This window comes from Solanum tuberosum, unplaced genomic scaffold (genome assembly GCF_000226075.1).
Source record: "Solanum tuberosum cultivar DM 1-3 516 R44 unplaced genomic scaffold, SolTub_3.0 scf00379, whole genome shotgun sequence".
Classification (NCBI taxonomy): Eukaryota; Viridiplantae; Streptophyta; class Magnoliopsida; order Solanales; family Solanaceae; genus Solanum; species Solanum tuberosum.
The window spans coordinates 218,360-235,079 of NW_006239309.1; the positions used below are offsets into that span (position 1 = coordinate 218,360).

The following is a 16,720-nucleotide window of genomic DNA, read 5'->3' on the forward strand; positions in this document are numbered from 1 at the left end:
TAGGCTTGATTTTTGTATGACATATTTTATTTTTTTAAAGCTATAGAGTATTTCAATAAGAATAGTATCTTTTTTTTATGTATAAAGACGATTGATTTCATCATTAAAGTTATAATTATACAGTCGCACATATATAATACGTTTTAGATTACAAATTTCTAAAGGTCTATTTTTTCAATCGTTAAACTTTGTCAATAATTAAGTATCTTTACATACTTATAGTTGTGAATTTCACTCTCATTGAGTTCATTAATCACACAAATCTTTTATTAAATATCCATGGAAAAAAATCAATTTATTCTTTCAGCTCTTTCTATGTTTCAACAATGCGATATTTTAAAAACAATTATTTTCTAAAATAATTTTTTTTTAAATCTTATCCAAACGACGACAAGAATATGCAAAATGAGAAGCCAAATTTTTTGGCTAAGATCAAATATATTATACACTATCATAAAATAAGCATAATTTTAATTTGCCTATTGATCAATACCAACTGGCCAATGTGTTTGAGGTTTTCTATAAGGTGTCCTTTGAACAATTTAAGAGGCAAAATAGCTATGTAATTGTAATGTTCATCTAAAAACAAAAACTAAAAGGTCCTTTTCGTAATTCTGTAAATAATAAATATATCTCTTTTTGCCCTTTTCCTTTAAACAGTATTTTAATGCCAAAAGCATATCCAAAAATGTGATTTTTGAATATGAATCTAATCCACCTGTCAACAAACGACAACATACTCAGTGTAATCATACATGGAAAGTCTGAAGAAAATTGAGAGAAAGACTTGTAAGTATACTATATTCCTACCTCGTGGAGGTAGATATATATACCGTTTTCAAAAGACTTTCGATTTAAATAACATACATCAAAATACTTTTAAGAAAAAAATACAAAAAATAATAGAGGACATAGCAAATACAAGTTAGTCAATTAATATCTCGTTAATTTAGGGGAATTAATCATTTTTTGGTACTTACCTATTGTAACATGCTCTTATTGTCCCAAATTGGAAATATCACACAATGACACAAATAATAATAGAATATAAAAGTCAACGAAGAAATCTTTTTTTTTTCTTGCATATTTTATGTAAGATCGTTTTCGTTCTTTCTTTTTTTCGTTTAAAATTTGGGTTGATTAAATAAAATATAAGTATAGTTAGCCACTAAATCAAGAATGTTAAAGCCTGTAAAGATAAATAATACTCTAACAATTTTTTTTTGGAATTATGGATTGACATTCTTCATTAGGTAAAACTATACATAGATAATAAATTGTAAAAAAAATAAAATCCCTCCAATAAGAAAATACTTTTTTAAAAAAAACTAGACTTTTCGTACAATAACTTAGTGAAACAATAATTCCAAAAATATATATAGAGGAAGAAAAAATATTAAGGATATTGGCAAGGGGTTGCACCTAAATATAATTAACGAACAAATAATTGATTTTAATTAGTATCTTTTAAATAATTTAAGCTATAATTATATGCTAAAGTCTAAACTGATTAGATTATAGATCATTCATGTGCTTCACCAAATAATTGTAGTCGATTATTCCGTTAATCATTTCATAATTAAAAATAGTTAATCATAAAAGTCCCACTTATCATTTGATTAATTTTTTAAAGATATAAAATCAAGTTCTCCAAATAGAAACCCCAAAGAAACCACTATTGTTGCATTTTATTTATTTATTTATTTTGGCTACTAGCACATAGTGGAAACCGGCCATTTGTATTCTTTTTTTAATTGGTCAAAAGAGAAATAAATGAAGTAGTTCGCTTTTATGAGGATCAGCAGAGACGGAGTGAGAATAACGAGTTTGGGGGTTCTAAATTTCATTTAGAATCGTCAATCAATTTTGTTAGTGGTTCACAAATTAATATACATATATATTTAATTAATTTTCTAGTACAATTATAAGGTCTACGGAAAAACTATTGAGTTCGTCCGAACCCATGAACCCCCACCTAGCTCCGCCTCTGAGGATCAGGATGTAATCAGAGTGATGGGGTGAAGCTAAAAGTTTGTCGAATTCTTTTACTTTAGTTCAAACATGCATCATGTTCATATTAAGAAATATTTTACTAAACTAATATGTATGAAAATTAAATCAAGAACCTAGTTACTAACACATAATATCGATAAGAAGAAGTTGCTCGAATGCTAAACTTTTTTAGTTTTGGAAAAAATATATTAAGTTTAAATTCTAGCTCCATCTCTGCCTCTGATGTAATATAAGTGGTCTAACTAAAAAGTTAGAATTAAAACTTTAAAGCTTATGAGTTTAAATTTCAATCTTTTGAAATTACTGAGTTCTAATCAATAATTTACGTAGATTCAGTAGATTTTTTTCAATACAAATTAAAGCATGGATCAAAGCTATTGGAAGCACTAGCTAGCTAGCTCCTCTCCAGAGTCTGTCTCAACATAAATATGTGATCCAATATTAATGACTGATTTCATAATTAACTTGTAATATACACTACAAGAAAAATGTGAATTACATGGGGATTTTCCTATAGATTAGTATGAAAATTTGCAGAAAAATAAGTTTCATACGAATTTTCATACATTACCCTAGGAAAATCCTTATGTAATTCACACTTTTCTTGTAGTGATAATTTAAATATAAATCACATAAAAATAATTTTATCATTGCTCCAAAATTCTCTCCATTTTAACACTTAACCCCAAAAAAAAAACAAATTATGCTGGAGGATTGGATATTTTATTACTGTAAATGTCAGCTACATATTAATCAAGATTTTGAAAAAAATAAATATCATGAGATAACCAAGGTGGTTTTCTTGTTTTTTAGTTTTTGTTTGATACTATGTGGAGAATCAATCTGATGATTCACTTTTTGTCTACTTCTTGCTTGTACAATAAACAGCTTAGCACTCAAAGTGAAGCCCTTCGATAGATTCGATTAGGATTGATTCTTAAGATTGAAATTTTATTAAATGTATGTCTACTGATATTTGTTAAAATCATCGACTTACACGATGTGTTCTTCACATACTCCAGGTATAATAAATAAATAAAAAATAATGGGCTGATGGTCTATTGGTATATTTGCATGCTAATTGTTTGTGAACTTTTAAATTATATACATTAACGATATAAAAAAATTAATGCAGTTTAATTACATGTTATAGCATGCCATTTACCATTTTTTAAAGTTGTACAAGTTACATGTTTCAAACATCCAAAATGCACTATTTGGGAGAATCTAACAAGCCCACATCATTTTTTAAGAATTCGAACAAATAAAACTATGATTTTAGGAGTAAATTCCTCCTCGTTCCATTTTTTCACATAAGGAAAGGACGAAGAAAAATTAAAGAACAAAACATGTATTATTATTAATTAAATTAATAAACCAATAAGAGAGAAGCTTATTTATCCAAATGTCTCCTTTTAAGGTTATTATTTAGATTTTTTTTTTTTTTTAAAAGTTGTATGAATATAGTTTTTGAAATTGATAAACATGATTCTATAAAAAAATTTGACCGTACTCTATATTTTCTCTCATAATGGTTCTCTCAAGCGTCTTGTTCATCTATGTCGATTTGGAGTACGGTCAATTCATCGAAAGGATTGCCCTCTCAATATTTTTAATTTTCTCAAAAAGAATCTTTCGATGTAAGTTGCAGAAGAAATAAAAAAATAAAAGGAATGTGTGTGTATAAGGAAGTTTCTAGGCATGAACCACTATAGGCTACTGAGAATAATTAAGCTTGAGATAAGAGTATTAATTAGTGGATATATACCATTCCTCATAAATTTATTATGTTGACAGATGCACCCATAAACTATATTCTTTTATCATCTAAAAATGATGCTAAAATCAATTGTTTAACCTTATATTCCTCCTTTTTAAAAAATTCTGTATCTTTTTCATTTTTCATTTTAATTGTTTAAGAACAAAACACAAAAGGACACTTAAATTCTAGGCAAACATCGTTATGGTGGCATCGTTTGTCTGAAAATTTAATAGCTGCTATAGTAAGATATTGTTAATTTGTTATATATGTATAATGTCATTTGATTTTATAAATAGTGTATCAAGAAGAAGAAATATACTTGATAACCAATTTAACCAATACTTAGAAATAGTACGAATGTAAAAAAGACATACTAGTACCTTTTTCTCGTGAAGTTGTGATCATAGCTGATGGATATCATTTAAATATTCTTTTTTTCCTTTTAGAAATTTGTACTTGAAATTACCATAATATTTTGTTTTTATACATAAAGTATAGTTGTTAGTGCTGTTATAGGTAGAATATTGCTATAATAAAGTAAAATATAACATGAAAAATCGATCGGGATTTGAAAGTGAAATGTTGGTATGAGGAGGTTTGACTGTATTTCTTTGTTGGAAGGGGCAAAATCCTGTTATATATAGTAGTAGTAAATTGTTCACCTTGTAAAATGTTATGGTCTTATCATTTGTTCATTCCTTATCTACGTTACAGAATATTTAAAATATAGTCGGCATTTGGCACTTACATGTTGACATATTCATATTCTTTATATTATGTGTATGGAGTCATTTAGCATATAACAAAAAGAAGAAGAAGAAATTAGGAGCAAAGATTCAATTTTTATTTTTCAAGAATCTTCATCCTTTTAGTTTCTTGATTTTTCGCGCTTTTTAATTAAGACATTCATTCAAGAAATGCAGTTTGTTTGTTGAAAATATTAAAACAGAATCACCCTTGTTTGTGTATTTTGATAGAAGTTGCTATTTTCTTGATCTTGATCTTGACTAGTCGTTTTGGCGAAAAAATGAGTATTCAGAACTATGAATTAGCAAGTGATTGCAACTTAGAGTTCCCACAGATGGGATTTTGTTTCCAGCCTGAAAACTCTGCAGAAAATGGTTGTCAACAGCAGCAGCAACAGAATTTTTGGCCTAGTACTGATTCATCATCATCGAGAACGATTATAAGTCGAATAGGATCATCACCTTCTGCTTTTTTTGCTACAGAGAGGTACCTTGGATTAACACAATATGAAAACCAAGACAACAATAATAGTTGTTCTCAACTATCCAAGAATCTTGGTCCTCAAACTACGTCGTTTACTCAGCAATGTGGAAATGGATTCTTGGCAGATTCATCAGCACGAGTTGACACCGATTTTCCTAAGATTTCAATGCCATCATTCATCAGATCACAGTTTTCAAGTAGTCAACCATTTGGTCCTGAAGGACTCTATGGAAATCCCTTTAGTAATCTATCAGAGAAAGAGAGGATTTTGCTTCTTAAGAGCAAGTTGTTTAGAGAAATTGACTCTTCAAATAGGCAGCCTGCTTCAATCCCTTTTCAAGGAAATCAAGACTATGGTGTAAGTACTTGATTCTTGTTTACATAATACAGTCAAATCTCTCTGTAACGATTTTGTTTCTCCTGATATGTTTTGGTTGCTATAGCTAGATGTTGTTATCGAGAACATCTAATATAACGTAATATGAAAGTTTGTTCCAAAGAAAACTTGGCTGGTATAGAGAGGTCTGACTGAAGTATAGTTTTTCAAGTATTTGAATTTAAGTACTTTCAATTGCTTGTTGTCTACATAATACAGTCAAACCTCTCTATAACAGTGTTGTTTGTCCTGATATGTTTTAGTTGCTATAGCGAGATGTTATTGAAAACCATCTAATATTACGTAATATGAAAGTCTGTTCCAAAGAAAACTTGGCCGTTATAGAGAGGCCTGACTGTAGTATTGTTTTTCAAGTTTTTATTCTGACTCGAGTTATGTTCCAACAGGTCTCAAATAATACATGTGGTTTTAACTTGGTACATATAAGGCAACAATCTGGAAGTCAATCAGCAAATAGTTTTAACAACTCTGGATGTTCTGGAGGATCTTTATCGAGTAAGGCACGAATCAGGTGGACTCAGGATCTTCATGATCGATTTGTTGAGTGTGTAAATCGTCTTGGAGGAGCTGACAGTAAGTAAATTTACACATTTTTTTAGCTTTTGTTTCTTTGGAGGTGATCATTTTGGCTATGGATTAATTGTTCTTCACTTCATTTGCCAGAGGCGACGCCAAAGGCAATACTAAAGCTGATGGATTCAGAAGGATTAACAATTTTTCATGTAAAAAGTCATTTACAGGTACTTGTTAATATGAAAGAAATACTTTCTTGGAACACTTTTTGTATTTAGACAAAATTCTGAATCAAATGTTTTTTCCTTCTTGTTTTGACTAGAAATATCGAAATGCAAAGTTCATCCCTGAATCGACAGAAGGTATGTATTATCCGAAATAAGCTTCATGTTTATTATGTAAGAGATATTCATCCCACAGCTTGAACCCGTGACTTGTAGTTCATACAGAGACAATTTTATCGTTTCTCCAAGGCTCTCTTCATTACTCAAGCATCAGTACAGATGTATGCTGCTTGTTTTATGCTTTTTTGTGTTAATTTCTGAGCAAAAAAAAATCAAATATGTTTCTCCAAATACAAGATCCTTAACCACATATAAGTATCCTCGTCTTGATAAACAGTTAATACACCTTATTTCCAAACAAGTTGGAGTCCGTTATATGAATCCTCACGAACCATGTTCTAAACCTTCTTCGAAAAATCTTCTCTGCTTTCATTTTTTATCATTTACGCAACAGGTAGATCCAACATGATGAAAAACACAAGAAGAGACTATTTCCTTAAACAAATATGCTATTAGTAAATCTGTTGAAGTCTTTGAAATCTCAGAAGATTGAAAGAACATTTTCATCTTACTTCTTATACAAATCACTTTAATTTTATTTCGTATGATGATGATATGAAATGAGCTTTAAATGAAGGAGTGGGGGATTCGTATAGCGGACCCCAACTTGTTTGAGACTGAGGCGTAGTTGTTGTTTAAATTTGATATTTACAGCAAACTAAAAACTTAATTTTAACTCTGCTTGTGGAAAAATGCTCTCTGAGATATACTCAAATCTGTCATTACATGCTAAGTACTTAATCTTAAAGTTTCCATCTCTTTCTGGAAATGAGAGTTCCCTCCTTCCTATGATGCAGGGAGATCTGGAAAAACAGACAGCCCGAATAATGTGTCACAGATCGACAGCAAAACGTATGTTCTTTGCAACTATCTTGACAAATTTTCGTGACTATTTTAGCTGGAAAGTTACCTTAATACAGATTTCTTTTCAGTGGAATGCAAATCAAAGAAGCATTGCATATGCAGCTAGAAGTCCAGAGGCGTCTTCACGAGCAACTAGAGGTACATTTAGTACATGAAAAGATATAAATTTAAACACTTGTAGGCATGCTTAGAGCTGAAACAGTATCAAGGCAATCTTTCTAAATCTTATTGTCTTTCTGTTGTTAGATTCAGCGGAAGTTACAATTGAGGATCGAAGAACAAGGGGAGCAGTTGAAGAAGATATTTGAACAACAACAACAAACAACTAGGAGTCTCTTGGAGACACGAAATTCAAGCATTTCGTCTCCTGCTGATCAGTTCACCCCGCACGAAGATGAAGTTTTTGCTGCAGAAAGCTTCAATAATACTCATTTCCAATCTAATATAAGTTACAATGACATGTAAACAACATTAGTTTTACATTTTTTCAGCTAGTTTTTGAAAGAGAGTCGACGTTAGCATTTCTGTAAAGATAATTTTGCCTCCCAAGCAAACTACACAAAAAAAAAATGTATATTACAAAGTGAAGACATAAATATCATGCAAAAACTTAAAGTACTTCATTCATGCTATATGTTCAATGGTGCTCTGGTGTGCATAAGGAGAAATTTGACTAATGATAGTTATTTAATAAGGTGATCTTGTAAGTTGTAATATGCTTGTATACACTAAATTTTGTCTTTGCTTCTCTGTAGTTTGCCCTCAAGTGTGACACAACGTATATCATGAGAACTTCGCGCTTCAAGCTTTAACGTTTACTGAAATGACTTAAAAGTTCTGAAAATTGGAAACTAGTTAAGCCTAACTTAAGACTAAAGTATCTAAAGTTCAGACCTTCGAGTCTGAAGTTCAAATTCATGTTTACCCTTTTTCTTCACATCGTTTTATTCGAGTTATACCATTTTGTGAGAGCATTGTATGCAACAAGAAAACAAGATACCTTCTACAGCCAGAATTTCTAATAGCAAGCAATTTTCCATCTTTTAGTCTGTGTTGGCTCCTTATGTTTCCATCCGTCCGTCTACATAAAAAGAGACAAAAACACAGAAGCAACGACATGACGAAGAACACAAGGAGAGACTATTACCTTACACAATTCTAATTATAAAATGTATTGAAATCTTTGGAACCTCAGAAGATTGAAAACAACATTTTCATCTCACTTCTTAGGCATTTCCAACATGAAAAGGAATTATACATTGTTTTCCTCCTATAAATCTGCCTTGTGATGGCAGGAATTTAGCATCCACACTACTGTATACTACATCAACAAAAGAGCAGTACAAGGACATTGCACAACTATAGTTGAAATCTGAAAAATGGACAGCCCAAATAATGTGACACAGATCGACAGCAACACGTATGTTCTATAATCTGCAACTGTCTAAACCAATTTTCTTGATTAATTTAGCTGGAAAATTACCTTAATCCAGACTTCTTTTCAGTGGAATGCAAATCAAAGAAGCACTACGTATGAAGCTAGAAGTCCAGAGGCGTCTTCACGAGCAACTAGAGGTACATTTAGTACATAAAAAGATATAAATTTTGGACACTTCTAGCATGCTTACAACTGAAAATGTTACTAGCTAGAAACAATATCAAGATAATCTTTCTGAATCCTATCGTCTTTCTGTTGTTAGTATCAGCGAAAGTTACAATTGAGGATCGAAGAACAAGGGAAGCAATTGAAGAAGATATTTGAACAACAACAAGAGACAACCAGGAGCCTCTTGTAGACGCGAAATTCAAGCATTTCGTCTCCTGCTGATCATCTATTCACACCACATGAAGATGAAGTTTTCATTGTAGAAAGCTTTTTATAAAACTCATTTCCAATCTTAAAATAAGCTGAGGGTCTTCCGGAAACAGCCTCTCTACCTCGCACGAGGTAGTGGCAAGGTCTGCGTACACTCTACCCTCCCCAGACCCCACCTAGTGGGATTTTACTGGGTTGTTGTTGTTGTTTATTTCCAATCTTAAATAAGTTGATCATGTTAGCACTTCTTTAAAAGCTAATATAGGCTCCCAAGCAATTAAACTACACAAAAAATGTTTATTATACAAAGATCAGACACAAATATCATGCAAAAACTTGAAGTACTTCATTCATACTATATGTTCAATGGTTCTCTGGTGTGCATAAGGAGAAATTTGACTAATGATATGCTTGTATATACTACTCAAATTTGTCTCTGTGTGTGAGATAATGCATATGACATATGAGGCCTTTGTGCTTCTAGGCATTCACAAGGGGGTGGGTGTAAAGCGGATGATTTTAAAACGGACTCCTCATTCATTAGATAAAGAAAATCACCAAGAAACTGTGATCCAATGCAGAATTTAAATCAATTCCAAGAGCTCGGATTGAATCGATATATTAAGTTCAAATTTGATCCGAGCTCTCTTGTTATATACTCCCTCCATTTCAAATTAATTGAATTGTTGAGACATTTTTCATTTTTCAAATTAACTTAATTGTTCAATTTTCAAGACTAGTTTTAGAATATTCTTCCAATTTTACCCTTCATTAGTTAGTATTGAAATTAATTATTAATTAATGTTTAGTTATTTTAATCATAAATTTGACAATAATTAATAAGGGTAAAAATGGAAAGTTATGCCTAATTTATGTCTTGATCTTCTTTTCTTAAAGGGTGTGAAACACCTCAACAATTCAATTAATTTGAAAATGGAGGGAGTAGTAGATATGATGGTCTATGGATAGTCGATACACAAAACTTAAAACTCATAATTAAGTGCGTGTTTGTATGAAGGATATTTTCAATTTTTTCATGTTTGGTTGAATTAAATGTTTTGGAAAATGAAATTATTTTTCTCCAATTTTTTTAAAAAAGGACTTTCTATGTAAAATAAGAAACAAATTTTCTAAAACTCTCATTCAATCTCACCATCCAACCCTAACCCAGGGCCCAATTTTTGACCCCGACTTCGACTTGGAACCCAACTACAGACTCCCTCCTCAACTATGACCCGGGGTCAAAGTCAGATCCTAGCTTAGAGTCTTTGTTTTGATCTTGATTCGGGAATATGATCATATTTAGGTCTCGAGTCAACGTCAGATCTCATGTCGTGTTTGGGTTCGGTTGTCGGGTCTCAAGTTAGGGTTAGACCAGAGTCAAGGTTGAGGATCAAATATCAAATCGGGGTCAAGTCTCGAGTAAGGGTTGGTGTTGGGGTTAAGTCGGGGTCTCAAATCGAGGTCAGAACAAAAGTACAAATCCATGTTAAAGGGTGGGGATTCTGTTCCAATCTTCGATGTCATAGTATTTGTTCAGATTATACCTAAATGGTCTTGAGGGAAAACATTTTCTTCATACCAAAACACACCCTAAGGGGTCGTTTGGTGTGAGGGATAGAAATAAATAATGATGAGATAAAGTTTTTGTATCTTGTTTTGGTTGCCATGTTTGGGATAACTTATCCCACCATTTATATCATAGTGATGAGATAAGTTATCCCATAAACATGGTGGGATAAGTTGGATAAATTATCCTGAAATAACTTGTTCCCAACCAAACGACTCCTAAGTTTCTATTTCAATTAGTACTTGTCCAACATCGTATCTTCATCCCAAATGTAATGAATGGATTGGCCTAAAGCCCAATTTATATTTTGAGTTATGTAGGCCCATGATAGTGTCCAATCATCATCAGTTTTGTTTTGTACCAATAGTAACCAACACAACATGTGGGACCTGGCCCAGAAGCGACGAAAAGTCGCAGATAAAAAGCCCAAAAACAAAAAGGGCTTTTCAGTCATTTCATCTTTAAATTAATTAATTAACCTTTGTATCTCAATTGGACTCTCGGGATTCAGTTATGTAAGGAATATTTACTGCTAATCATAATAATTTAATCTTCATATAAAGTGGTTATTTCTAATTCATCGTGAAAAAGACAAAAATACCCTTCCACAATTTTTAAAACTCTATAAGAACTTGTCAAATGTGAGTGGATACCAGCAATTTGCTCTACACAAAATCTCACGCGTTTCTTTTGTTGGGTAAAGCAAAGTCAATTATAAGTGAGTTTTTGATAGAACTTAACAAGAAATTAATAGAAATAAAAATCGAAGGAAAAAAAATTAATAACTTGTAAAAATATGACAAACTTTACATCACCAATACATACAACTTATGTTCACCGTGGATACAGCATTAATAGAATTAATACTTTTACCAATAAATTAAAAATATAAAAAAAAATGAACTCACGCATAAATTAATAAAATTCGATATTTGTTATATATAAATTAAAAAATGTTTTTGAGTTTGAATGTAGTTTGCCACATAACATGTAACATGTGTGCATTTGTTCACGACTATAATATAACAAATAGTTTGAGGTTTGCCTTGTTGATCATCTTGAATGCAATTTTTTAAAGACAATAATATAACAAATAATTGTTCATCTTAATTTAACTTAAGTAGGTTTACCACTTATCAAACATTAATTAAAGCCACGAGATATTCATTAACACGATTCCTTAAATAATTACATACTTCAAGTCTTCAATCCTTTCCTACCCAACTAACTACACCTATTAATTGATTCACTATTTTCCTTATCTTAATATATTAATGTTCATCCACTTCCCTATTGACCACTGGTTCCTTATCGGGTAAATCAGCAACAATCTATCTACCTCTCCTAAGATATGAATAAGATTACGCATATATCATTTTTTTAAGACTCACTTCACTCCTAGGAGTTTTCTCCTTATTATTCTTGTTTGTTGAATTTCAAATTTATAATATTAGGATTTGAGATGAGACACACTACAATCCGAACAACTCACCTTAGTCTTTTTAAACTTTACTAATAAAATTACACTGAATATATTATTATTATTATTTTTGTAATTATCCGTATCAATTTTTCCACACAAACCAATTTAACTTATTGTGATTAATATATATATATATATATATATATAATATTAATTTTAAGTAATTGATAGTTTTATATGTTTAAGCACATATCAATATCATGGAGGTGAATACTTATTCGCAAATTGCACCAAATATTTATACTAAATCATGTAAATTAACCGTAGCTAAGTGAAAAATGCATATATGGTTAAGCATATGATATATGTTGGCCTGATATAAATATTGGATATAAATAAATTTGTACATATTATAAAATTATTGATTGGATAAATATTACCCTCATTTTTTTTTACCATCAAGTTCCTTATTTTATACTTTACCCTAATTCCCCAAATAGCCCATCTTGATAATACAAAAATATTTTTTCAACATTTTCTACTATTACTACTACTGTCCCATTTTTCTTTCTTTTAACTTCTGTAGTCTTCTTTGGCTTTGCCTCTTCTGCCTCAGCTTATTTTTCACACTGCTCTTAGCCTCTAATGGCAGAGATTCTTCTCCTCGTAACTCTACTCACATGTTAAACTTTTCACTATTTTCTATTTTTTTCTGATCTGAGTTTCCAATATTTTCTCTCAGATCATTTTTTTTCTCTTTAGGTTCCTCAGTTTCAAGAACTTTATACCCTTTAATACAAAAAGACTTTTTTGGGTATTGGGGTTTTGTTGTATTGGTTTGATAGGATTTTAAAATGATGTGTTTTGGTTAAGGATGGAAATGGTGGCTGTTTATTGAAAAATCATTTTCAGTTTGGTATGTTTCTATTCCCAAAGCATCAGAATAAATAGCTTTATAGTTTCTTGTTTGTGGGTTAATCGAAAGATTCAATCTTTTTATGATTTAGTGTCTTATTTTTTGTTCAATATATATATATATATATATTGGTGAGGAGATATCTATCTGCTTGTTGATGTGTGTGAAGCTATCATGGGGTTACTCTCTTGCTCTTCTTGTATTGTTATTAGCTTCAAGCATGTTTTGTTTTGGTTGTTTACTGAATGTCTGATATGGTGAAAGTTTGTGTTTTTCTATAATGTTTTATTCCCAAAGCATTAGAACAAATAGCTTTATAGTTTCTTGTTTGTGGGTTTATCAAAAGATTCAATCTTTTTATGATTTACTGTCTTTTTTTTTGTGTTCAATAAATATATCTGTTTGATGATGTGTGTGAAGCTAGGTTACTCGCTTATACTCTTCTTGTATTGTTAATAGCTTCAAGCATGTTTTGTTTTGGTTGTTTACTGAATGTCTGATATGGTGAAAGTTTGTGTTTGTGTTTTCTGTAATGTTTCTATTCCCAAAGCATCAGAACAAATAACTTTATAGTTTCTTGTTTGTGGGTTAATCCAAAAGATTCAATCTTTTTGTGATTTAGTGTTTTTTTTTTGTTCAATAAATGTATTTGTGGGGAGAAATCTATCTCTTTGTTGATGTGTGTGAAGCTTTTGTGGGGTTACTCACTTACTCTTCTTGTGTTGTTAATAGCTTCAAACATGTTTTGTTTTGGTTGTTTACTGAATGTCTGGTATGTCAAAGTTTGTAAGTTTGTGTTTTTCTGTAACGTTTCTATTCCCAAAGCATCAGAACAAATAGCTTTATAGTTTCTTGTTTGTGGGTTAACATAAGATTCAATCTTTTTATGATTTACTGTCTTTCTTTTTTGTTCAACAAATATATTTGTGGGGAGACATCTATCTGTTTGTTGATGTGTGTGAAGCTATCATGGGGTTACTCACTTGCTCTTCTTGTGTTGTTGATAGCTTCAGGCATGTTTTGTTTTGGTTGTTTACTGGATGTCTGATATGGTGAAAGTGTGTGTTTGTCTGTAATGTTTCTATTCCCAAAGCATCAGAACAAATAGCTTTATAGTTTCTTGTTTGTGGGTTAAAGAAAGATTCAATCTTTTTATGATTTAGTGTCTTTTTTTTGTTCAATAAATATATCTGTGGGGAGATATGTTTGTTGATGTGTGTGAAGCTATCACGGGGTTATTCAGTTACTCTTCTTGTATTTTTAATAGCTTCAAGCATGTATTGTTTTGGTTGTTTACTGGATGTCTGATATGGCAAATTTTTCTGTTTTTCTGTAATGATTTTATTTTCTTTTGTTTATTGTAATTTTTCTGGAGTACAGACCAGTTTCTTTTCCTTCAGTAGTGGCTTTAGTTTGTTTTATTTGTTGTATTTGAATAATTTGTGAAGGATTTCTTGTTTGAAATCGTTGTATTTTTTGTTCAGTTTTTACTTGAGGGTGAGTGTGAATATGTAATTTTGTTCGGTTGGGACAAATCTCATTTCTCACATTTGTTTGTATTTGGTTTAGTTGAGAATAGGATGTTGTAGAAGATAAAGTTGTTATCTTTATTGTTCTTATTGGTTAATGATTTCATCTGGGATCATCTTCAACAAAACAGTTTTAATTAGCTGAATTAGCTGAACTACTGAGTGTGAAGACATAATTTTGTTTGTTTGTTTTGGACAAATATTATTCCTCATGTTTGTTTGTATTTCACTTCATTTTCAGTTTAATATTGAGTGTAGCATACGGTAGACGATAAAGTTATTGTTTTTATTGTTCTTATCGGTGATTGATTTCTTCTGGGATCCTCTTCATCAGAACTTGTTTAATGAGCCTAACTACATCCTTCCCATATGTAAAATTGTGTTGGTTCTCTTTAATCCATTGGTGTTTATTTCATTCTATTCAGCAATCCTTTCAGTTTGTATTGGTGTGTTTTGAGTTTAATGCCTCTGATGCTCAGATTTGTTGCAGGAATCTTTACCAGTAAAGTTTTCTTATTTGAAAAATGGGTAGAGGAAGAGGAAAGGCAAAGAAGCAATCTGTTCGTGAGGATCTTGTGAGTGGTGAAGAAGAGAAGATACCGGTGAGGAGAAGGGGAAGACCACAGAAACCAAAGGATGAAATAGAGGAGGAAGAAGGAATTGAGAAGGTAGTGGATGATGAAGATGACAGCGAGAATACAAAAGGTTCCATCTTGAATAAAGATATCCAGAACCAAGTAGCTGAAGATGGAAAGAAGAGGAAGAGACCTTCCCAAGTCATGGAAAATAAGGATTCTGTGAAAGAGGAAAATGGAGTTGGAACTAAAACTATCTCTAATGACTTAATAAAGTCAGTTGGGTTCAGACCGAATGGTAGCAGAAGGAAAAACAAGCCTAGACGGGCTGCTGAAGTTGGTGTTGAGTGCAGATGAAGTGTCCTCTTTGTGATTGAGAACTGACTTAATGATTATTTTCATGTGCTTATCTATTTTAGTCCTGTTATAATTACTTCTTTTTGGAAATTTCAACTTGAATTTTGTGATGATTTCTGCAGCAAGTTTTAGTTTTACTGAATGTATTGCTGCTAAATCCCTTTGACAGTTCTCTCATTTTGCATTGTCTCATCAATATCCAGAATGATATTTCTCCTTTACGGTGACTTTTTCTACTTCCAGTTTGAAATGTATGGTTCGCTTGTTAGACTTAGAAGTTCTTTATCTATCATTTGTATGCATATACTAAACAACCATGACTAGGCCTCTTGGTGTATAACTTCAAATGACCAGAAAAAATTCCTGTAGCAATGGCTGAGCTGGTGAGTGAAGCTGAACTTCAAATGACCAGAAAGAATTCCTGCAGCAATGGCTGAGCTGGTGAGTGAAGCTGGAAGAAGGCCACTTTTTGATATGCAGAATCAAAGAGGACGGGCTTATTGGAACTTGAGTTTGTATCATAAACCTTTTGCTTTTCTCACTGATATTTAATCCCATTGACTTTATCGTACATGAAAACTGGAAGCTATTTCTCTTGAATCTTGATACTATGGCTTTGCTTCATCCAATCTTGATGCACTTTCTATTGCTTAATATATGTATTGTCTGACAACAGTTCCTCCACTGGTGAAACAAGCTTCTGTTTGTAAGATACAACTCGTGAGTATCTAAATTTTCATTCATACCTCATGTCAAAGCCTCTGTACTGAAGCACTTCAACTTGCGGGGTCATAGTTTTTCTTGAAATATGTTAACCACAAATCTGTTTCGAGGAACAAATACTCTTGGGACAACTGATGTTCTGTTGATCCCTAGCTAGTCTTTCTGACCGTTGATGGAAATGGCTCAGCTAAAATATGAATTTGGTCCAACTCAAGTCTAAACACAGCACATATTAGCTCCAAAACTTTTTATCTACTTTGTATTTGTTTCTCCCTTTTCTGACCCTTGCATCAGTGACAACGTAAAATAGTTGCTACTTTACTTGAAAACTAAGATGTGATTGTCTTCTTTTTGTGATTTGTGCAAGTGGAAGAAAGTTATTTGAGGGTGAAACCTCAAGAGAATGCTTCTTGAGCTGAAGTTTGTCCACTTTGTATTTGCCTCTTCCTTTTCTGATCCTTGCATCCGAGATGATGTGCAGCAGTTACTCCTTTGCTGGAAAACTAAAGACGATGCTCTTATTTTTGTGATGTTGTATAGTGGAAGTAGCCAATTTGAGGGCAAAAGCTCTAGAGAATGCTTCTTGAGCTGAATTTTAATGCCAGGATCAGAGACGATGTGAATTGGTTGGTACTTTACATGAAAACTAAGATGACACTGTCAATTTCTTTTGGTGAATTTGTAGAAA

At 31.7% G+C, this 16,720-nt stretch overlaps 2 protein-coding genes across 4 annotated transcripts; both read left to right on the forward strand.

The window, feature by feature from the left end:
• Window positions 1-4,364: 4,364 nt before the first annotated feature.
• On the forward strand, window positions 4,365-7,744 carry LOC102578723 (uncharacterized). The gene is made up of 7 exons (XM_006362170.2): window positions 4,365-5,363; window positions 5,789-5,975; window positions 6,066-6,142; window positions 6,238-6,277; window positions 7,057-7,111; window positions 7,192-7,261; window positions 7,370-7,744. The coding sequence occupies exons 1-7, from the start codon at window positions 4,803-4,805 to the stop codon at window positions 7,586-7,588; spliced, it is 1,209 nt and encodes a 402-aa protein (XP_006362232.1). The 5' UTR covers window positions 4,365-4,802; the 3' UTR covers window positions 7,589-7,744.
• A 4,736-nt stretch (window positions 7,745-12,480) lies between these two features.
• On the forward strand, window positions 12,481-15,536 carry LOC102579056 (uncharacterized). Of its 3 annotated transcripts, none has more exons than XM_006362173.2 (2): window positions 12,481-12,848; window positions 14,881-15,536. In XM_006362173.2, the coding sequence occupies exon 2, from the start codon at window positions 14,902-14,904 to the stop codon at window positions 15,307-15,309; it is 408 nt and encodes a 135-aa protein (XP_006362235.1). In that variant the 5' UTR covers window positions 12,481-12,848; window positions 14,881-14,901; the 3' UTR covers window positions 15,310-15,536. The 3 variants fall into 3 exon arrangements, with proteins under 3 accessions (XP_006362235.1, XP_006362234.1, XP_006362233.1); XM_006362172.2 differs by having other exon boundaries at window positions 12,482-12,848; window positions 14,857-15,536; XM_006362171.2 differs by having other exon boundaries at window positions 12,482-12,848; window positions 14,868-15,536.
• Window positions 15,537-16,720: the final 1,184 nt, after the last annotated feature.

What these genes read in the sequence shown, in the direction of transcription:
- LOC102579056 (XM_006362173.2), top strand. Translation starts at nt 14,902, where the DNA reads ATGGGTAGAGGAAGAGGAAAGGCAAAGAAGCAATCTGTTCGTGAGGAT.
- LOC102578723 (XM_006362170.2), top strand. Translation starts at nt 4,803, where the DNA reads ATGAGTATTCAGAACTATGAATTAGCAAGTGATTGCAACTTAGAGTTC. An exon ending in ATGTAAAAAGTCATTTACAG is followed by an intron (nt 6,143 to 6,237) that starts GTACTTGTTAAT and finishes TGTTTTGACTAG; the next exon opens with AAATATCGAAATGCAAAGTT. An exon ending in CATCCCTGAATCGACAGAAG is followed by an intron (nt 6,278 to 7,056) that starts GTATGTATTATC and finishes CCTATGATGCAG; the next exon opens with GGAGATCTGGAAAAACAGAC.